At 33.9% G+C, this 17,052-nt stretch overlaps 1 protein-coding gene across 1 annotated transcript in view; it reads left to right on the top strand.

Annotated features, from left to right (window-relative positions):
- The window catches only part of LOC132740404 (uncharacterized), a 34,358-nt gene that overhangs the window by 8,504 nt on the left and 8,802 nt on the right, over nt 1-17,052 (top strand). Inside the window, exons 3-6 of the mRNA XM_060728299.1 lie at nt 4,397-4,591; nt 5,156-5,313; nt 6,217-6,453; nt 12,110-13,193. Of these exons, the coding sequence (XP_060584282.1) occupies nt 4,397-4,591; nt 5,156-5,313; nt 6,217-6,453; nt 12,110-13,193 (1,674 nt within the window). The remainder of the gene's footprint in view (nt 1-4,396; nt 4,592-5,155; nt 5,314-6,216; nt 6,454-12,109; nt 13,194-17,052) is intronic.

The following is a 17,052-nucleotide window of genomic DNA, read 5'->3' as shown; positions in this document are numbered from 1 at the left end:
TAGGTCAAGTTTGAATATGGGTCATGTCCGGTCAAAAATTAGGTCACATTGCCCAAATATGGAAAAATCTTTATAACACACTAGAGGTCACATGTTTGACTCAGTCGCATCAAACTTGGTCATGATGCGTGTTTAAGACATTGCTTGGATGCGGTTGTGTCAGGTGAGCGATCCAGGGCCATCATGGCCCTCTTGTTTTATAATAGCACAAATTGCTATTTTGTAACTAAGTTGTAATCTCCTGTATGCCTGACAAAATTGGGAAATTGAGAAATTTATAAAAAAATAATAATTATTCATTGGTTGCTAAGCAACTTAATTATATGCAGAGACAGTTTTAAGTAAGGAACATTTTTTTGTAGGAATTATCTTTATGTCATTTTAATTAAATATGATGCTAGCCAAATTCAAAGTCCTTACTTTGTTGTGAAAACAGTGTAGTTAACACCAGATGTTACTGAACATACTTTTTATGAAATTATGTATATTATTATTATAAATTCAAAACCTATATAGTAAAGTGAGTTTAAGGATACTTTGATCCAAGAACTATTATTAAGATTTGTATTTGCAGTTTAAATAGTTGTAATTTTTTTTTGTAAATCATGCTGCTTTGTTTCATTTGGTATTTTTGCAGATTCTTTTAATTTAAAATCAAACTTAAAAATTTGTAAAAAATTGAAAGAAGAAATTAAGGAAGATATTGTGGTATGCTTGGCAACAATGATTAATTTTTACTTATTGCTTAGGTATTATGTAAATCAGTTATTACAGCAGATATGTATATTTATGTAATATGGAAAGTAACAGTGATTGATCAAATGCTTATTTGGTTATTGTAAAAACATACATAGCCAATATACATGGCAAAAATTACTGAGTTCTGCTAAAATTTGCATGACTTACTAACGCTTAGTCAAGTGTACAGAACATGGATTGTATGTTATTATCTTCAATGGAAAATTATTGAAAAGTAAATTAAATAGGCAATTGTTTATAATTTTATTGAAAATTTATTTATTTCTGCTGCTTTTGTTAGCTGTATTTTACCAAGAAATTTTGTATATTTACAAAAATAAAATTACAAAAAATTTAGAATATTCCATGGTTGCTTAGGTAACAGAAATCATAGCTTCCTTCATGTTGTATTTGTTGTAATGATGCCCTTTATTTAGTGTTTACTACCTTTGAGATGATTTATACTTGAGTCATCTTTCATTTACTGTTATATATATAACTGTTGTCTGCTGTCAGTGTAAATATCTGAATAAAAGTAATAAATGAATGATAAATAGACACTGCTTGTTGTTTCTTTTGAAGTTGTATTATGCATATTTCTCAACAGTAATATTTCCTGTTAACACTGTAGAAATGCAATAGAACCATTTATCATTGTGAAAGAAAATATATTTTGTATTGATAGTTGCAAGTGTTATAAAATAAACCTAGCACATAATTTTTTACACGAAAAAGGCCAGGAAGAACCCAGGAATAGGTCTGTTGCTAGGCAACATAATGTAAATGATGCTTTAATTATGGTGGCTGTATTCCAAAAATATTCTACAACCTTTTATTAACTTTAATAACAAAAAACAATTTTTTTTTTACAAAATTCATTTTAGCTTTCAAAAAGTTGTTTTCCTCATGCGTGCAGCGATGACAAAAACCAAAGATCATAGATTTTTATGTGTATTTTTTAGCTCACCTTGCACAAAGTCTGCAGGTGAGCTTTTTAGGATGGCCAACCAAATGGCCGTCCTCGTCTGTCGGTTCCGTCCACATTTTAAATATTCTTAAGGACATCTTCTTATGATACCGCAAGGCCAGATGTTAATGCAAACTTGCAGGAATTAACTCTTTGTATGAAAGCTCTATCAAGATGCTGTCAAAGAATTCCATTTCATGCAGAACTCTGGTTGCCATGGCAACCGAAAGAAAAATCTTTAAATATCTTCTTTTAAAGAAACCGTAAGAGCTAGAGGCTTAGATATTTGGGCATGAACATCTTCTAATGAGTGTCTACCAAGTTTGTTCAAATTAAAAGCCCTTAGGGTCAAAAATTGGCCTGCCCCAGGGGGTCATTGATTTTCCCTATATGCATATAGTAAAAGCTTAAAAAAAATTCTTTCTTTAAAGAACCCAAAGAGCTAGAGCTAAGGATATTTGGCATGAAACATCTTCTAGGAGTGTTCTACCAAGTTTGTTCAAATAAAAGCCCTGGGGTCAAAAATTGGCCCCGGCCCGGGGGGTCATTGATTTTCCCTATATGCATATAGTAAAAACTTAAAAAATCTTCTTTTAAAGAAAACTGTAAAGCTAGCAGGTTAGATATTTGGCATGAAACATCTTCTAGTGAATGTCTTACCAAGTTTGTTCAAATAAAAAGCCCTGGGCGTCAAAATTGGCCCCGCCCCAGGGGGTCATTGATTTTCCCTATATTGCATATAGTAAAAACTTAAAAATCTTCTTTTAAAGAACCCAAAGAGCTAGAGCTAGATATTTAGCATGAAACATCTTCTAATGCAGTGTCTTACCCAAGTTTGTTCAAATAAAAGCCCTGAGGTCAAAATTGGGCCCTGCCCCCAGGGGGTCATAGATTTTCCCTATATGCATATAGTAAAAAACTTAAAAAATTTCTTCTTTTAAAGAACCCAAAGAGCTAGAAGCTAAGATATTTGACATGAAATATCTTTCTTAGTGAGTGTCTACCAAGGTTTGTTCAAATAAAAAAGCCCTGGGGGTCAAAATTGGCCCCGCCCCGGGGGGTCATTGATTTTCCCCTATATGCATATAGTAAAAAACTTAAAAAAAATCTTCTTTTAAAGAACCGTTAAAGAAGCTAGAGCTTAGATATTTAGCATGAAAACATCTTTCTATGAGTGTCTACCAAGATTTGTTCAAATAAAAAGGCCCTGGGTCAAAATTGGCCCCGCCCCAGGGGGTCATTGATTTTCCCTATATGCATTTAAGTAAAAACTTAAAAAAATCTTTCTTTTTAAAGAACTCAAAAGAGCTAGAGCTAAGATATTTAGCATTGAAACATTTTCTAATGGGGTATGTTCTACCAAGTATGTTCAAAATAAAAAGCCCTGGGGTCAAAACTGGCCCCGCCCCGGGAGGTCATATTGATTTTTCCTTATATGTGTATAGTGAGCAAAAACTTAAAAATCTTTCTTTTGAAAAAACCCAAATAGCTTGAGTTTTAGATATTATACATGAAACATCTTTAAGGTAAATAATCTACAAAGTTTTGTTCAAATAAAAGCCCGGGGGTCCCAAAACTGGGCCCTGGCCCCAGGGTGTCATTGTTTTTAACTATATGTGATAGTAAAAAAAACTTAAAAAAATCTTTCTTTTTAAAAAAACCCAATGAGCTGAGAACTTACATGTTTAGCCATGAAAACATCTCTTATGCGGTGTCTACCAAGTCTGTTCAAATAAAAAGCCCTTGCGGTAATAAAAATTGGCCGGGGGGGGGGGGCATATTACAGGTGAGCGACCTCAGGGCTATCATGGCCCTCTTGTTAATTACTTACTGGACACCATACTCACAAAATTATGTATATCTTTGTAAATAAGAAAGACACGACCTTCAAATTTTCAGGAATTACTCCTGATATTTCATAGATTCAGAAAATTAAAAAAAGTGAAAATCAAATATTTGGTCAAGAAACTCCATTTTTGCATTCCATGACACATATGTGTATAGCATAAACTTAAAAAATCTTCTTTTAAAAAACTCAAATAGCTATAGTTTAGATACTAAGCATGAAATATCTTCTAGTGAGTGTCTACAAAGTTTGTTCATATAAAAGCCCTGGTGTCAAAATTGGCCCGCCCTGTGGGACATTGATTTTCCTTTTATGTGTAAAGCAAAAACTTAAAAATCTTCTTTGAAAAAACCTGAATAGCTAGAGCATGAAGCATCTTCTAGTAAGTGTCTACAAAGATAGTTCAAATAAAAGCCCTTGGGTCAAAACTGGCCCCACCCCAGGGTGTCATTGTTTTTAACTATATGTGTATAGTAAAAACTTAGAAAGTCTTCTTTTAAAAAACCCAATGAGCTAGAGCTTAGATGTTTAGCATGAAACATCTTCTAATGGGTGTCTACCAAGTTTGTTCAAATAAATAAAAGCCCTTAAGTTAAAATTAACCTTGCCGGGGGGGGGGGGGATCATTGATTTTCCTTTTATATGTGTATAGTAAAAACTTAAAAAATCTTCTTTTAAAAAACCTCAAGAGCTAGAGTTTACATACTAATCATGAAACACCATTGAGGTGAGAGACTTCAGGGCCATCATGGCCCTTTTGTAAGGTTTCTTACTGTATGGTTAATCAGTATTAATGCTTAGACATTTGTAGAATTTATTTATGTGTATTTGAATTATGTTTGTAGAGTTACCATTATCCTTTGGGGTTCAGTCAGTGGCTATTATTGACACAGTTTACAACATGCCAACAGACAAATATCCAAGTCGCCTCTACAAATATTTATCAAATGTGACTATTGTGGCCGGGGATAAAGATGGTTTTTCTAATATTGAATCAAGACTGTTGCAACAAAAAAGTTTGCTCGCATCTTTTTTTGGAGGTAATTTTATATTATTCTAATATGATTAAATATATGATTTTGCTCAGCAATCAGGTACCAATGACAACCAGAAGAAATCATATGAAATAAATTTTATATATATTTTTCTTGCATGAGAGTCATTACTTAGTTGACCTGTAACAAGATTGTTCATATTATGGCCTCTGGGGTCAAATTGACCTCAATACTTAAACACATAGTTTTATTTATAAGACTTGAGATAAATTTTGAACACTTAAAAATCTTCTTTCTTTCTGAACCTTGATATCTGTTTGACTTTTACCATTGTAGATTAATTTATACAAGTAAATGATAAACCACATTTTTTCCTACTTATATTTAGTACTATACTATGCTTTGGCATTGAATTTTTCGCAAATGATAGCTTGTTTTATGATTACTATATATATCTTTATGTCTTTTCAATAAATCTAAAATAAAACATGCCAATATATTATTTGAATTGAGCATATAAGTAATAATTTTGAAAAATTATATCTTTTGAATAGTTTCTGAAATGAGTGATGTATGCTATAAAATTGGCCTAATGTCTTAATTTATTAGCTTCCAGAGAATGGAGAAAAGAATCACAGTCGAGACCGGAGAGTTCTATAAAGATAAAATTAGTTGGTGAGCAAATGGAAGATGTGAATGCAGTTAAAAAGGCAATTGAAGACTTTATCTCTAAGAGTGAATGGCAACTGCCAAATGTTGCTAAACAGGTAGGAAAGATAATACTTTTTCCTTCAGCCATTAAAGTTTTTTATTCATATACAGACGGAATATATATAAAAAGCAATATAGATCCCTGATGCGACATTAATATTAAAAAAAAAGTTGAGACATATTTCACTGCAAAAATAGCCATGAATGGTATTCATTTTCCACATTTTATTGCTCATTTACAAAAACAAACAAAGCGAGTTGGTGGGGGGGTAAACTGAAAGATATAAAAATAATGATATAATGCATTAAATAAAACCAACACTTATTTCAGATCACTAAATTTACTTCTAACTTATTAGATTGATTGGCAGAACCGTTATATATAGAAAACATAAGTGACTCTTGTATATATAGGGGCAAATGTCCGCCCTTTAGACTTTTTATAAAAGGGGGCAAATGTCCGCCTTTTACAAACATATCATGTGGCAAATGTCTACCACTGCAAAGACAGGGGGCAATTTTTTGGGAGGAATCGGTCTTTTTGAATGATCAGTTCTTTGCAAAAGTGAAGGCACTATTACAAGTAAACTGCTTGACAGCATGTCCAGGAAAGATGCAGCAGTTGAACTGTGCTCAGGTGAAATCTAAGTGACATACTACAGTAATCTGGAGAGTTAACTACAGAAAACAGCATTAAGCAAGAGTTAATGCAGTAATGAGGTCTTTGAGAGCCAATTGAAATCTTTGTGTCGATAGACTGCACTATGTACTATATATGGATTGCACCCCAATCTTACTATGTACTATATATGGACTGCTCCCCAACCTCAATGAGTTTATTTCAACACCTTTTTTTTTTTCTAAATGCCTCTCCTTGCCTTTCTCTATTGATTATTTACACATGTTTTGAAGAAAGTCTTTATTGCATTCTTTATTGATTTGTCTTTAAATGACAACAGGTGAAAGTTCAAAAAGAAATAGAACATTCTTCAGAGGAACAGACAGAATTTGTCAACAAAACCAAATCTTTTGGCCAAACCAAAGCTGTCAGCCAGACAGGAAATGTTGGCCAAACCAAAGCTGTCAACCAGGCAGGAGCTGTAAGCCAAACTAACATAAATAGCAATACAGGAGCTGTCCAACAGAATGGAGCAATAACAGAACATGAGGGAACAGAAAAACAGCAAGAACATATGGTATACACTATATACTTCCACAAAACATAGCTTAGAGAGGATTTTGTTCTTTTCCTACATTTCAAGTAAAACTCATGAAAATTTAGAGCTTTCAAATGTCTGAGCTTGTTGTTTTAAAGGACAGAAGATTGATAAAATTTGGACCTCTTAATTTTATCTAAGCAGCTGCACATCTCTAAAATTTTAGCAGTGCCAAAACAAAAATATTAAAGTTCCTGATCACCTTATTTGTCATATTGCCATTGTTTTCCAGATAAAAATATTGTTTTAAGGCCAGTTGACATAGAAGGTGCAATTTATGTTAGGCATGATATTTAAATTAACTAAACTACTTATCTGCAAGTATTATTAAAACTTAGATTTGTGTTCAAATCAATCTATTCATATATATATTTTATGTGTCAGTAGTTAGCAAATTATTCATGAAATCAAAGTTGATTTTTTGATAACTTTTGAAAAGCCTTAAACAAATTTGTGTATTTCTAATATTACTTTTGTGTCTGTGAGCAAATGTGCCTCCTATAATACCATGGAACTAGCATCTGTTCCTGTGTAAACAAAGGAATAGTCAGGATCATTTCATTAGCAGGGTTACACAGGTGCAAACCCGGGTTATGGTATGGTGAATGTAGGGCAGTGGGTGGGCAGGCGGTCTGTGGGCAGGCGAGGAAAAAAGTTTGTAACAGTTTTCTCAGCAACTAATTACCACAACCTCTTGAAATTTGGCATAAAGCATTGACACATAGTCCCATACTGTGGGATTTCGATTTCAGGTCTGACGCTCATCCACTTCCTGTTTAGGGACTTAGATAAATTTTTGACATTAATGGGTAATGGTAGGAAACTTAGTAACAGTTTTCTCAGCAACTATTTATCACAGCCTCTTGATATTTGGCATACAGCCATCAACACAATGTCCCATACCATGGAATTAAATTTCAGGTCTGTCCCTTATCCACTTCCTGTTATCCGACATACAGCATTACCATTAATTGGCATTTGTTCCCATAATGTGGGATTTGATTTCAGGACTGTTAATTATCGACTTCTTATTTACAAACTAAATTAAATTTTTGACATTAATGGGCAATGTTAGGAAATTTTCCTAACAGTTTTCATGGCAACTACTTATCACAGCCTCTTGATATTTGGTATACTGCAATAACATGTGGTCTCGGCCTTTTATGTCTTTCACCCATTTTTTATGCCCCCCTTCAAAGAAGATGGGGTATATTGTTTTGCTAATGTCGGTCTGTCTGTCGGTCCGTCGGTCTGTCTGTCAGTAGACCATATGGTTTCCGCTGATTATCTTTGAAAACTATTTATCACAAAGTCTTAATATTTCACATATTGAATTGTCATAACTAGTAGATGACCCCTATTGATTTTTTGGTCACTTGATCAAAGGTCAAGGTCACAGGGGCCTTAAATGTCAGAATGGTTTCCGCTCATTATCTTGGTTACAATTCATCACAAAATCTTCATATTTCACATATTGATTAGTCATTACTAGTAGATGATCTTTATTAGCTCACCTGTCACAAAGTGACAGGATGAGCTTTTGTGATCGCTTTTCGTCCGGCCGTCCGGCGTCCGTAAACTTTTACTTTAAATGACATCTCCTCATAAACCACTAAGCCAATTTCATCCAAACTTCACAGGAATGTTCCTTTGGTGGTCACCTTTGAAAATTGTTCAAAGAATTTAATTCCATGCAAAAAACTTTAAATATCTTCTTCTAAAAAACCCAAAGAGCTAGAGCTTAGATATTTGGCATGAAACATCTTCTAGTGAGTGTCTACCAAGTTTGTTCAAATAAAAGCCTTGGGGTCAAAACTTTCCCCCGCCCCAGGGGTTCATTGATTTTCCCTTTATGCATATTGTAAAGACTTAAAAAATCTTCTTTTAGAGAACCCAAAAAGCTAGAGCTAAGAAATTTAGCATGAAACATGTTCTAATGGATGTTTACCAAGTTTGTTCAAATAAAAGCCCTGGGGTCAAAATTGGCCCGGCCCCGGGGGTCATTGATTTTCCCTATATGCATAATAGTAAAAACTTAAAAATCTTCTTTTAAAGAACCCAAAGAGCTAGAGCTAAGATATTTAGCATAAAACATGTTCAAATGGATGTCTTCAAAGTTTGTTCAAATAAGAGCCCTGGGGTCAAAATTGGCCCTGCCCCGGGGTCATTGATTTTCCTTATATGTGTATAGCAAAAACTTAAAAAATCTTCTTTGAAAAAACTCAAATAGCTAGAGTTTAGATATTAAGCACAAAGCATCTTCTAGTGAGTGTCTACAAAGTTTGTTCAAATAAAAGCCCTGGGGTCAAAATTGGCCCCGCCCCAGGGGACATTGATTTTCCTTATATGTGTAAAACAAAAACTTAAAAAATCTTCTTTAAAAAAAAAAACAAATAGCTAGAGTTTAGATATTAAGCATGAAACAACTTCTAGTAAGTGTCTACAAAGTTTGTTCAAATAAAAGCCCTGGGGTCAAAATTGGCCCCAGCCTGGGGGTCATTGATTCCTTATATGTGTATAGCAAAAACTTAAAAATCTTCTTCCAAAAATCCGAATAGCTAGAGTTCAGATATTAAGCATGAAACATTTTCTAGTAAGTGTCTACAAAGATTGTTCAAATAAAAGCCCTTGGGTCCAAACTGGCCCTGCCCCAGGTGTGCCATTGTTTTTAACTATATGTGTAAAAAAAATAATTGACCAGCTAGAGCTTAGATGTGTGTCTACAAGTTTGTTCAAATAAAAGCCTGGGGTTTAAACTGGCCCGCTACGGGGCGGGGGGGGGGGGGGGTTTCCTATATACAGGTGAGCGACTTCAGGGCCATCATGGCCCTCTTGTTGATTTTGGGTTTACTAGGCCAAAGGTCAATGTCACAGAGGCCTTGAATGTTAATATGATTTCCGCTTATTATTAGCTCACCAGAGCCGAAGGCTCAGGGTGAGCTATTAGTATCAAAGGGGGATGCTCCGGCTTCCGTCATCATGCGTCAACAATCGTCTTCTTCTCTGAAACTACTGGGCAGATTTACTTCAAATTTGGTCTGTAGCATCCTTGTGACAGTCACACTTGAATTTGCTCATGTCATTCCAATTGGCCCCTTTTAGGGGTCAGCAGAGCTAAAAATAGAAAAACCTTTAAACATCTTTTTCTACAGAACTAATGGATGGATGATCACCAAACTTTGTCTGTAGCATTCTTGGGTAGTCTTTCATCAAGTTTGCTCATATTATTTTGATTGGCCCCTTTTAGGGGTCACTAGGGCTAAAAATAGAAACACTTTTAAACATCTTCTTCTACAGAACTAATGGATGGATGATCACCAAACTTTGTCTGTAGCATTCTTGGGTAGTCTTTTATCAAATTTGCTCATAAGAATTTGATTGGCCTCTTTAAGGGGCCGCTTAAGCTCAAGATAGAAATACCTTTAAATGTCTATTTCTACAGAACTAATTGATGGATGATGACCAAACTTTGTCTGTAGCATTCTCAGGTAGTGTTTTATCAAGTTTACTCATGTTTATTTGATTGGCCCCTTTTAGGGGCCGCTAATGCTAAAAATAGAAATTCCGTTTAATGTCTATTTCTAGAAAACTAATTGATACATGATCACCAAAGTTTGTCTGTAGCATGCTTGGGTAGTCTTTTATCAAGTTTGCTAATATTATTTTGATTGGCCCCTTTTAGGGGCCGCAAAAGCTAAAAATAGAAATACCTTTAAATGTCTTTTTCTACAGAACTAATTGATGGATGATCACCAAACTTTGTCTGTAGCATTCTTGGGTAGTCTTTTATCAAGTTTGCTCATATGAATTTGATTGGCCCCTTTTAGGGGCCCCATAAGCTAAAAAAAGAAAAACTTTAAATGTCTATTTCTACATAACTAATTGATGGATGATCACCAAACTTTGTCTGTAGCATTCTCGGGTAGTGTTTTATCAACTTTGCTCATATTAATTTGATTGGCCCCTTTTAGGGGTCACTAGGGCTAAAAATAGAAAAACCTTTAAACATCTTCTTCTACAGAACTAATGGATGGATGATCACCAAACTTTGTCTGTAACATTCTCAGGTAGTGTTTTATCAAGTTTACTCACGTTTATCTTTATAGCTAAAAATAGAAAAAAACATTAGATATCTTCTTCTACAGAACTAACTGATGGATGATCACCAAACTTTGTCTGAAAGGGGCCACTAAAGCTAAAAATAGAAAAAAATTCAAACATCATTTCCTACTGAAATAATTGATAGATGATCACCAAACTTTGTAGCATTCTTAGGTAGTTTTTTTTATCAAGTTTGCTCATATTAATTTGATTAGCCCCATTTAAGCTAAAGCTTAAATGCCCCAGGTCATGGCATTTCTTCAAATTATTGTTTAAACATATTCTATGCTTAAATTTAATATTAGGAAATATTAACATTCCAACACTGAAGTTGTTTCTGGTGAGCGACTCAGGGCGATCATGGCCCTCTTGTCTTGGTTACTATTTATCACAAAGTATTCATATTTCACATATTGATTGGCTTTAACTAGTAGATGACCCCTATTGATTTTGAGATCACAAGGTCAAGGTCACAGGGTCTTTGAATGGTAGAGGATATCAGCTCATTATGTTGAAAGATAATTATCACAAAGTTTTCATATTTCACATAGCGATTGGTCATAACCAACAGATGACCCCTATTGCTTTTGGGCTCACTAGATCACAGGGGCCTTAAATGTCAGAATAATTTCTGCTTATTATCTTGAAAACTATTCATCACAAAGTTTTCATATTTCTAATATTGATTGATCATCATACTAGTAAGTGACAGCTATTGATTTTGTGGCCACTAGGTCAAAGGTCAAGGTCACAGGGGCCTTAAATGTCTCATTATCTTGAAAACTATTTATCGCAAAGTCTTCATTATTTTCTTTTTTCCATAATTGAATACTTCAATGTACCCATTTATGGCAAGTTTCTCTGACAAAATTACCAATAATGTGAGCCAAGGGCTATAAAGAAGGGCATATGTGTCGTTCCACATTTCTTGTTTTCATCGCTGTAATCAGTTAAAATAACATGGTATGTTAACAAAATGTGAAAAATGCTGATTTGCAGAGAAACATGCTTAAGAATGTATAATTAATGCTAGATTTAAGTAACAATTTTAACTTGATCAGAATTAGGATCAAGGCCAATACATTCTATATTTGGTTCAACTTCTTAACATGGGTAATTATCTTTTTTTTTTATTGCATAAGCCACAATGCAGGATCAACTTTTTTAATAAGACAATATTACACTAGTGTAATTTCACTTGGATATAATGTCATTTGCCTTATATACAACATAGCTTTAAAGGGTGCTAATTAGCATTACATGCATCAACCAAAAATTACACTCTTTCAGCCTTATGATAAACCAAATGTTATTTTAGATGTGTGATAAATAGAATATTATATTTGTGTAGACTTTGGCAATTTCAAGTCAATTTTTTTTGACATTCAATAGTAAATCTTTGAGGATACACAATGAAGAATTCATTGCCATTGATCCTGATCTTAATTTTCTTTTGGTCAGTTATTATGTAAAGATTGCATTATGTCCTTTCCTCATTATCGTTCTTAATTCTTACTTCATTTCATCTTTCTAGGAAAGTTCTGAAGTATCTGCTGAGCTTAATCAAGGTATTGTAGATCACCTGTTAAAAGAGTCTTTCAGAAAATTTTATAACACCTGGAAAATTCAAGTTGAAGATGTTTATAGTGTAAAGATTACTGAAAACAGAGGAGATGGTAAATTACAGATGAATGTTTCAGGCTCATTTGAAAGCATATTAAGATTTGAGGAATATTTAGAGGAGAATTTTCCAAACCTTCCCAAGGAAAGTCTATCTGAAGAAATGGAATATGATGATTCACACTTTAAGATTTCTGATGAAGAGGTTACTATGCAAATTCCAATCACCAAAGATGAAAAGACTAAATTAATGATGTTTTATGCTGAAGAAATTAAACATCTTACAGACAAGGGTTTTCTGTCTCAGCTATTAACATCATCTGAGAACACAATTACTCTTATATGCAAAAAAGACAAAGAAGCCTATGTGAAAGATAGATTTTACTCCTTTAAAGAAAAGGTTAGTCAACTACAAGTCAAGGAAATTCATTTCGCATCTCTTGAAGTGATGAAAAAAGTTGAAACATTGTGTTTGAATAAGCAGACAGATTCTTCTATAAGATACGTCAATGATGAAAAGGAGATGCAAATTGAAATCATGGGTCTTGATCTTAAAGCTTTGGATGAGTTAGTTAAAAATGTAGAAAGGGTTAAGGCAGAAGTTCATGAAGAATATTACAGTGAAAAAAAAACTTTTTACTTTAAAGAAGTATCTGTGCACATTTACTGTAGTGATATTCTCAAAACAGATGTTGATTGTATTGTTAGCTCTGGAGGTAGAGTTGAGAAGTGTATTGATGACGTTGCTGGAAAGACTTATGCAGGCAAAGTTGAAAAATGGTTAAGAAGTTCTAATTTACAATTATCTGAGTGCTACACAACTGGGTCAGGCAATTTGAAAAGAATCAAGAAAGTAATTCGTGTTAATTGCTCTATTTTGGCTGGAGATTATTCAGACTATCAAGGGTTACATCTTATACAAGAATCAGTTGAAAACTGCCTTATCGAAGCTGATAAACAGGGAATGAAGTCTGTGGCATTTCCATTCATATGTTCAGGTATTTTAAAACATTTATAAAGACTTAGTTTTATGTTCTTTGTAGGACTGAGTAGGAATAAAGATTTTGATGTTCAAATATTCATTTTTCATATTCAGATACATGTATTTACAAATGTTGATTTTTATGAAGTTTGGTCAGATCCAACATGTCTCTCTAAGTTTGTAGCCCAAATTGTTTTGTTAGTCCCCTACCGGTTTAACCAGAGATGACTTTAGGTCTACCCTCCGTCAGACCGTCCGTACAAACCCATAGGTACTTCAGTGACTTAGAGAACAATGGGTAACAGTTAATTCTCTTTGATCCTATTCATTCCTTTTTTTAAGCCTTCTATGACTAAAAATGGCTAAAAAGATCAAAGGAAAAGTCACATAAGTACCATTTTGTAAGTACATCTGTCCATCTGTCCGTCTGCAATACTGAATAGGGATAGGGGGCCATCTAACTGTAAACAGAACAAAAGAGAACAATAGAATTCATTCCATAACAATAGCGTAAGGGGCCATGGCCATCTATTAAACAAAAGAATATAACAATAGAAATGGCCCTTTATCCCTATTAAGTCTGATGTCCATCCGTCCACAAAACTGGATCCCACGATTACTCAAAAAGTAGTGAAAACATTTTTATGAAAATTAAAATATGGATAGATGGCATTATGGAGATTATACACTTCATTTTAATCTTGACTATAGGAAGTATATTGAGAGCTGTCCTACTCACCAAGCATTGGCAACCATGTCAAGATTTCTGATTCAAGGTTTTTACGCTTTTTCACTTTAAGTTCTTTATTTCTTAACCAATTACTTCATGAGCATTTTGTGAAAAAATGGCTGTTTTCATTGAAAAGTCTCCTATTACAAGTTCAAATTGCTATAAAACTATAAAAACTGCTTCAATACTTATCAACCTTGGCACAAACGTTGACTGGACAATTTCCTCTGTAACAACATGCCCAGGCTTAAATTTCCTGTTACCATGGAAATGAGGGGACATCTCAAAATTGCCAAAAATCACTATTTTGCGTTGATGTTTTCCATTAAAATTGATTTCAAACTGCTGCAACTTCTCAATGGATTGAGGTAGAGTCAAATGCTTTTCAGCGTTGGTTACACCTTACCTTACGATCGATCTGACAAGTCCAAAATTTTCTTGGCGATAAGGGGACTGCCTCCCCCCTTCAAACCCCCCCAAACAGAAGGGGGCACATCCCCCTTCTGACAACCCCCTGATGTATCTTTTGATTGGGGGACCGCGCCGAAAAAGTGGTCACTTTATTAAACAACATTTTTCAAACAAAAACAAGTGTTGGGGCCTAAATAAGGCATTTTTTCACCATTTGAGACAACAATAAAGGGGGTGGGGTGAAAAAGACATTTAAAGGCGTGTATATGGGGTAATGAGTTTAAACTTCAAATATAACTTTCTGGTCATCAACCACATCATATGTGACAAGGTTAACAACTCAAGCACAAAAATTACCAGAATACCCCCCTTGAACTTGGAGTTTTCATAAAAAAAATGATGTTTTTCATAATGTCTTTATTTCTTAACGTTTCTGAGTACTTCAAACCTCATATATATATGTGTCCTATTATCACTCAAATCATTTGGGAAAAGGGTCAATACTCTAGCTTCACTATTTACAGAATCCCTATTGAACTTTTCTGCTCAAACTCCTTGATTTCTTAAAGCATTTACTTCAAACTCCAACATCATTTTAATATGACAAGGGTTATAAATCTAGCGTTCATAAAGATTTACACTCAGAGTGTCTATCAGTTTGTCTTCTTTTTGTTCGCTTAAAACTGTTTCCCTGAGTCATTTTTAAGAACTTTTCTAACAAATTTTCTTAAAAAAAGAGAAAAGTTGAAACATTAGGTTATTATATTCATCCTTTGAAGAAAATTTAGATCTTTTGATTAATCCCTGTTTGTATAAATAATAATTTCATTAAATGGGCAGGGAAGATTAACACTTTAACTAAGATTGAATGCAAAGATTTTAAATTGCATTCATGCATTCCTTTGTTCAAAGCCATAATTTCAATTGAACAATGGCCCTTTAGGGTATGTTGCCCTGAGGGTTCTTACTGGTGGGGGATATTATAGAATTGCTTTTGCAAATTACTTATTAAATTTGGGCTTGTTCAGATGTTTGTTATTTGCCCCACGTTTTGGGAGAAAGAAGGGGGATTTATGGAAATGGGCCCCTTGTCCCTGTCTGTTCATCAGTTTGTTTACACTTATCCCGTTCATAAGTAAGTTATTCATCAAAGGAATTAGAAATAATCTTGCACAAATGTTTGTTATGATAACACAATGTGTCATGCTCAACACCTGGACCTCTACCTCCAAGGTCAATGTCACATCTAGAGGTTAAAGCTTAACATGGTTTGTTCAAGGGTATTTTTTGTATTTGATCAATAAATTTTTATTAGCTCACCTGAGCTACCTTAGGGTGACCTTTTGGGATCATTGAATGTCCGTCGTCCATCCACATTTGTTTCTGAACTCTCTAGTAGTCACATTTTTGCCACAATCATCGTCAAACTTTGTCCGGATGCTTGTGTAGGTAAATTATTGGATGAGTTTGAACATTGGTCATTTTTAATCAACACCTGCTTCATATGTGATTAGATTTATAAGACATGGGTTTCCATGATTATTATCATTTTGAACTTGAAATTTAGTTTATTTATTTATTTCTTAAATTTTCTTCTTTGTTACTATAAATGGTATATTTGAAAATTGTTATTTTTTCGCTTTTCTTCTTTGTGACTATAAATGTATCTTCCTTAAAGTTAATTGTTTTTTATTCATCTTTATATCAAGAGTTATTTCCTCTTAGTTTAAGAATTGTCAGTTTGTCTGTCTGTCCGTTCCTAAAAACTGTTTACTGAGATCACTTTTAAAGAACTTTTCTAACAAATTTACTTAAAATAGAGAAAAGTTGAAACATTAGTTAATCATATTCATCCTGAGAAAATTGGATCTTTTGATTATCTGTTGTATAAACATAATTTCCTTACTTAGGCAAGGAAACTTAAGACATTACTAACATATAGACAAACTAAGAACTCAAAAAAGTTCATTCATGTCGTTCATTCATTCAATGGCATAATTCAGTGACCAATGGCCCATCAGGTTGTTGCTGGGGTTCTAACCGGAAGGGGACTTATGGATTTCTTGCAATACTGTGATAATTGCTTGTTTATTCAATTATTCAAACTATTGCTACAGTCATAGTGTTTCCTTGGGTGGTCCCCTTTCAAAGTTGTTCATATGGTTCCTGTCTGTTGCATAAGTAGGTCACAGGGCCGGAAAAAAAGTTTTTAAAGAAGGACCATGTAATAGAATAATGAAATTATATATTTTGCATGAAGTATCGTCTTGTGACTAACATTGTTCAAATTCTTGTTATTAACACTAGCTTTCAGTACTTTCATACCACTTTGTGATTTTTCTTTTCTGCACTAAGTGAAATTTTTTTTGTTATTTGAAGTAATGCTATAGAATTTGAACCATAATCATGGTTTCAGATATAGAATTTGTGGACTCTGATATCAGATGATATATATTTTGACCAAGTAACCTACAAAGGCGACATATAGGGATTACTTTTGTCGGCAGTGTCGGTGTCTGCGGCGGCGTCTCCTAAAGCTTGTCCAGAGCATAACTCAGTCACTTTAAGTTGGATTGACTTCAAACTTGGTATGCGTGCTTCTTTCAATAACACGAATAGCAGTGCACAAGGACCGGTACTCTGCACTTTTTAATTTTTGAGTTATTGCCCTTTGTAAATTTTCATACTTTAATTTTGTCCGGACCATTTCTCTTCAACTATAAAAGCTATGGAC

Source organism: Ruditapes philippinarum, unplaced genomic scaffold (assembly GCF_026571515.1).
Source record: "Ruditapes philippinarum isolate M1 unplaced genomic scaffold, ASM2657151v2 ctg2386_1_1_1_1, whole genome shotgun sequence".
Taxonomy (NCBI): Eukaryota; Metazoa; Mollusca; class Bivalvia; order Venerida; family Veneridae; genus Ruditapes; species Ruditapes philippinarum.
The sequence above is the reverse complement of the archived record's forward strand: the minus strand, read 5'-3'. Positions and strand labels throughout refer to the sequence as shown.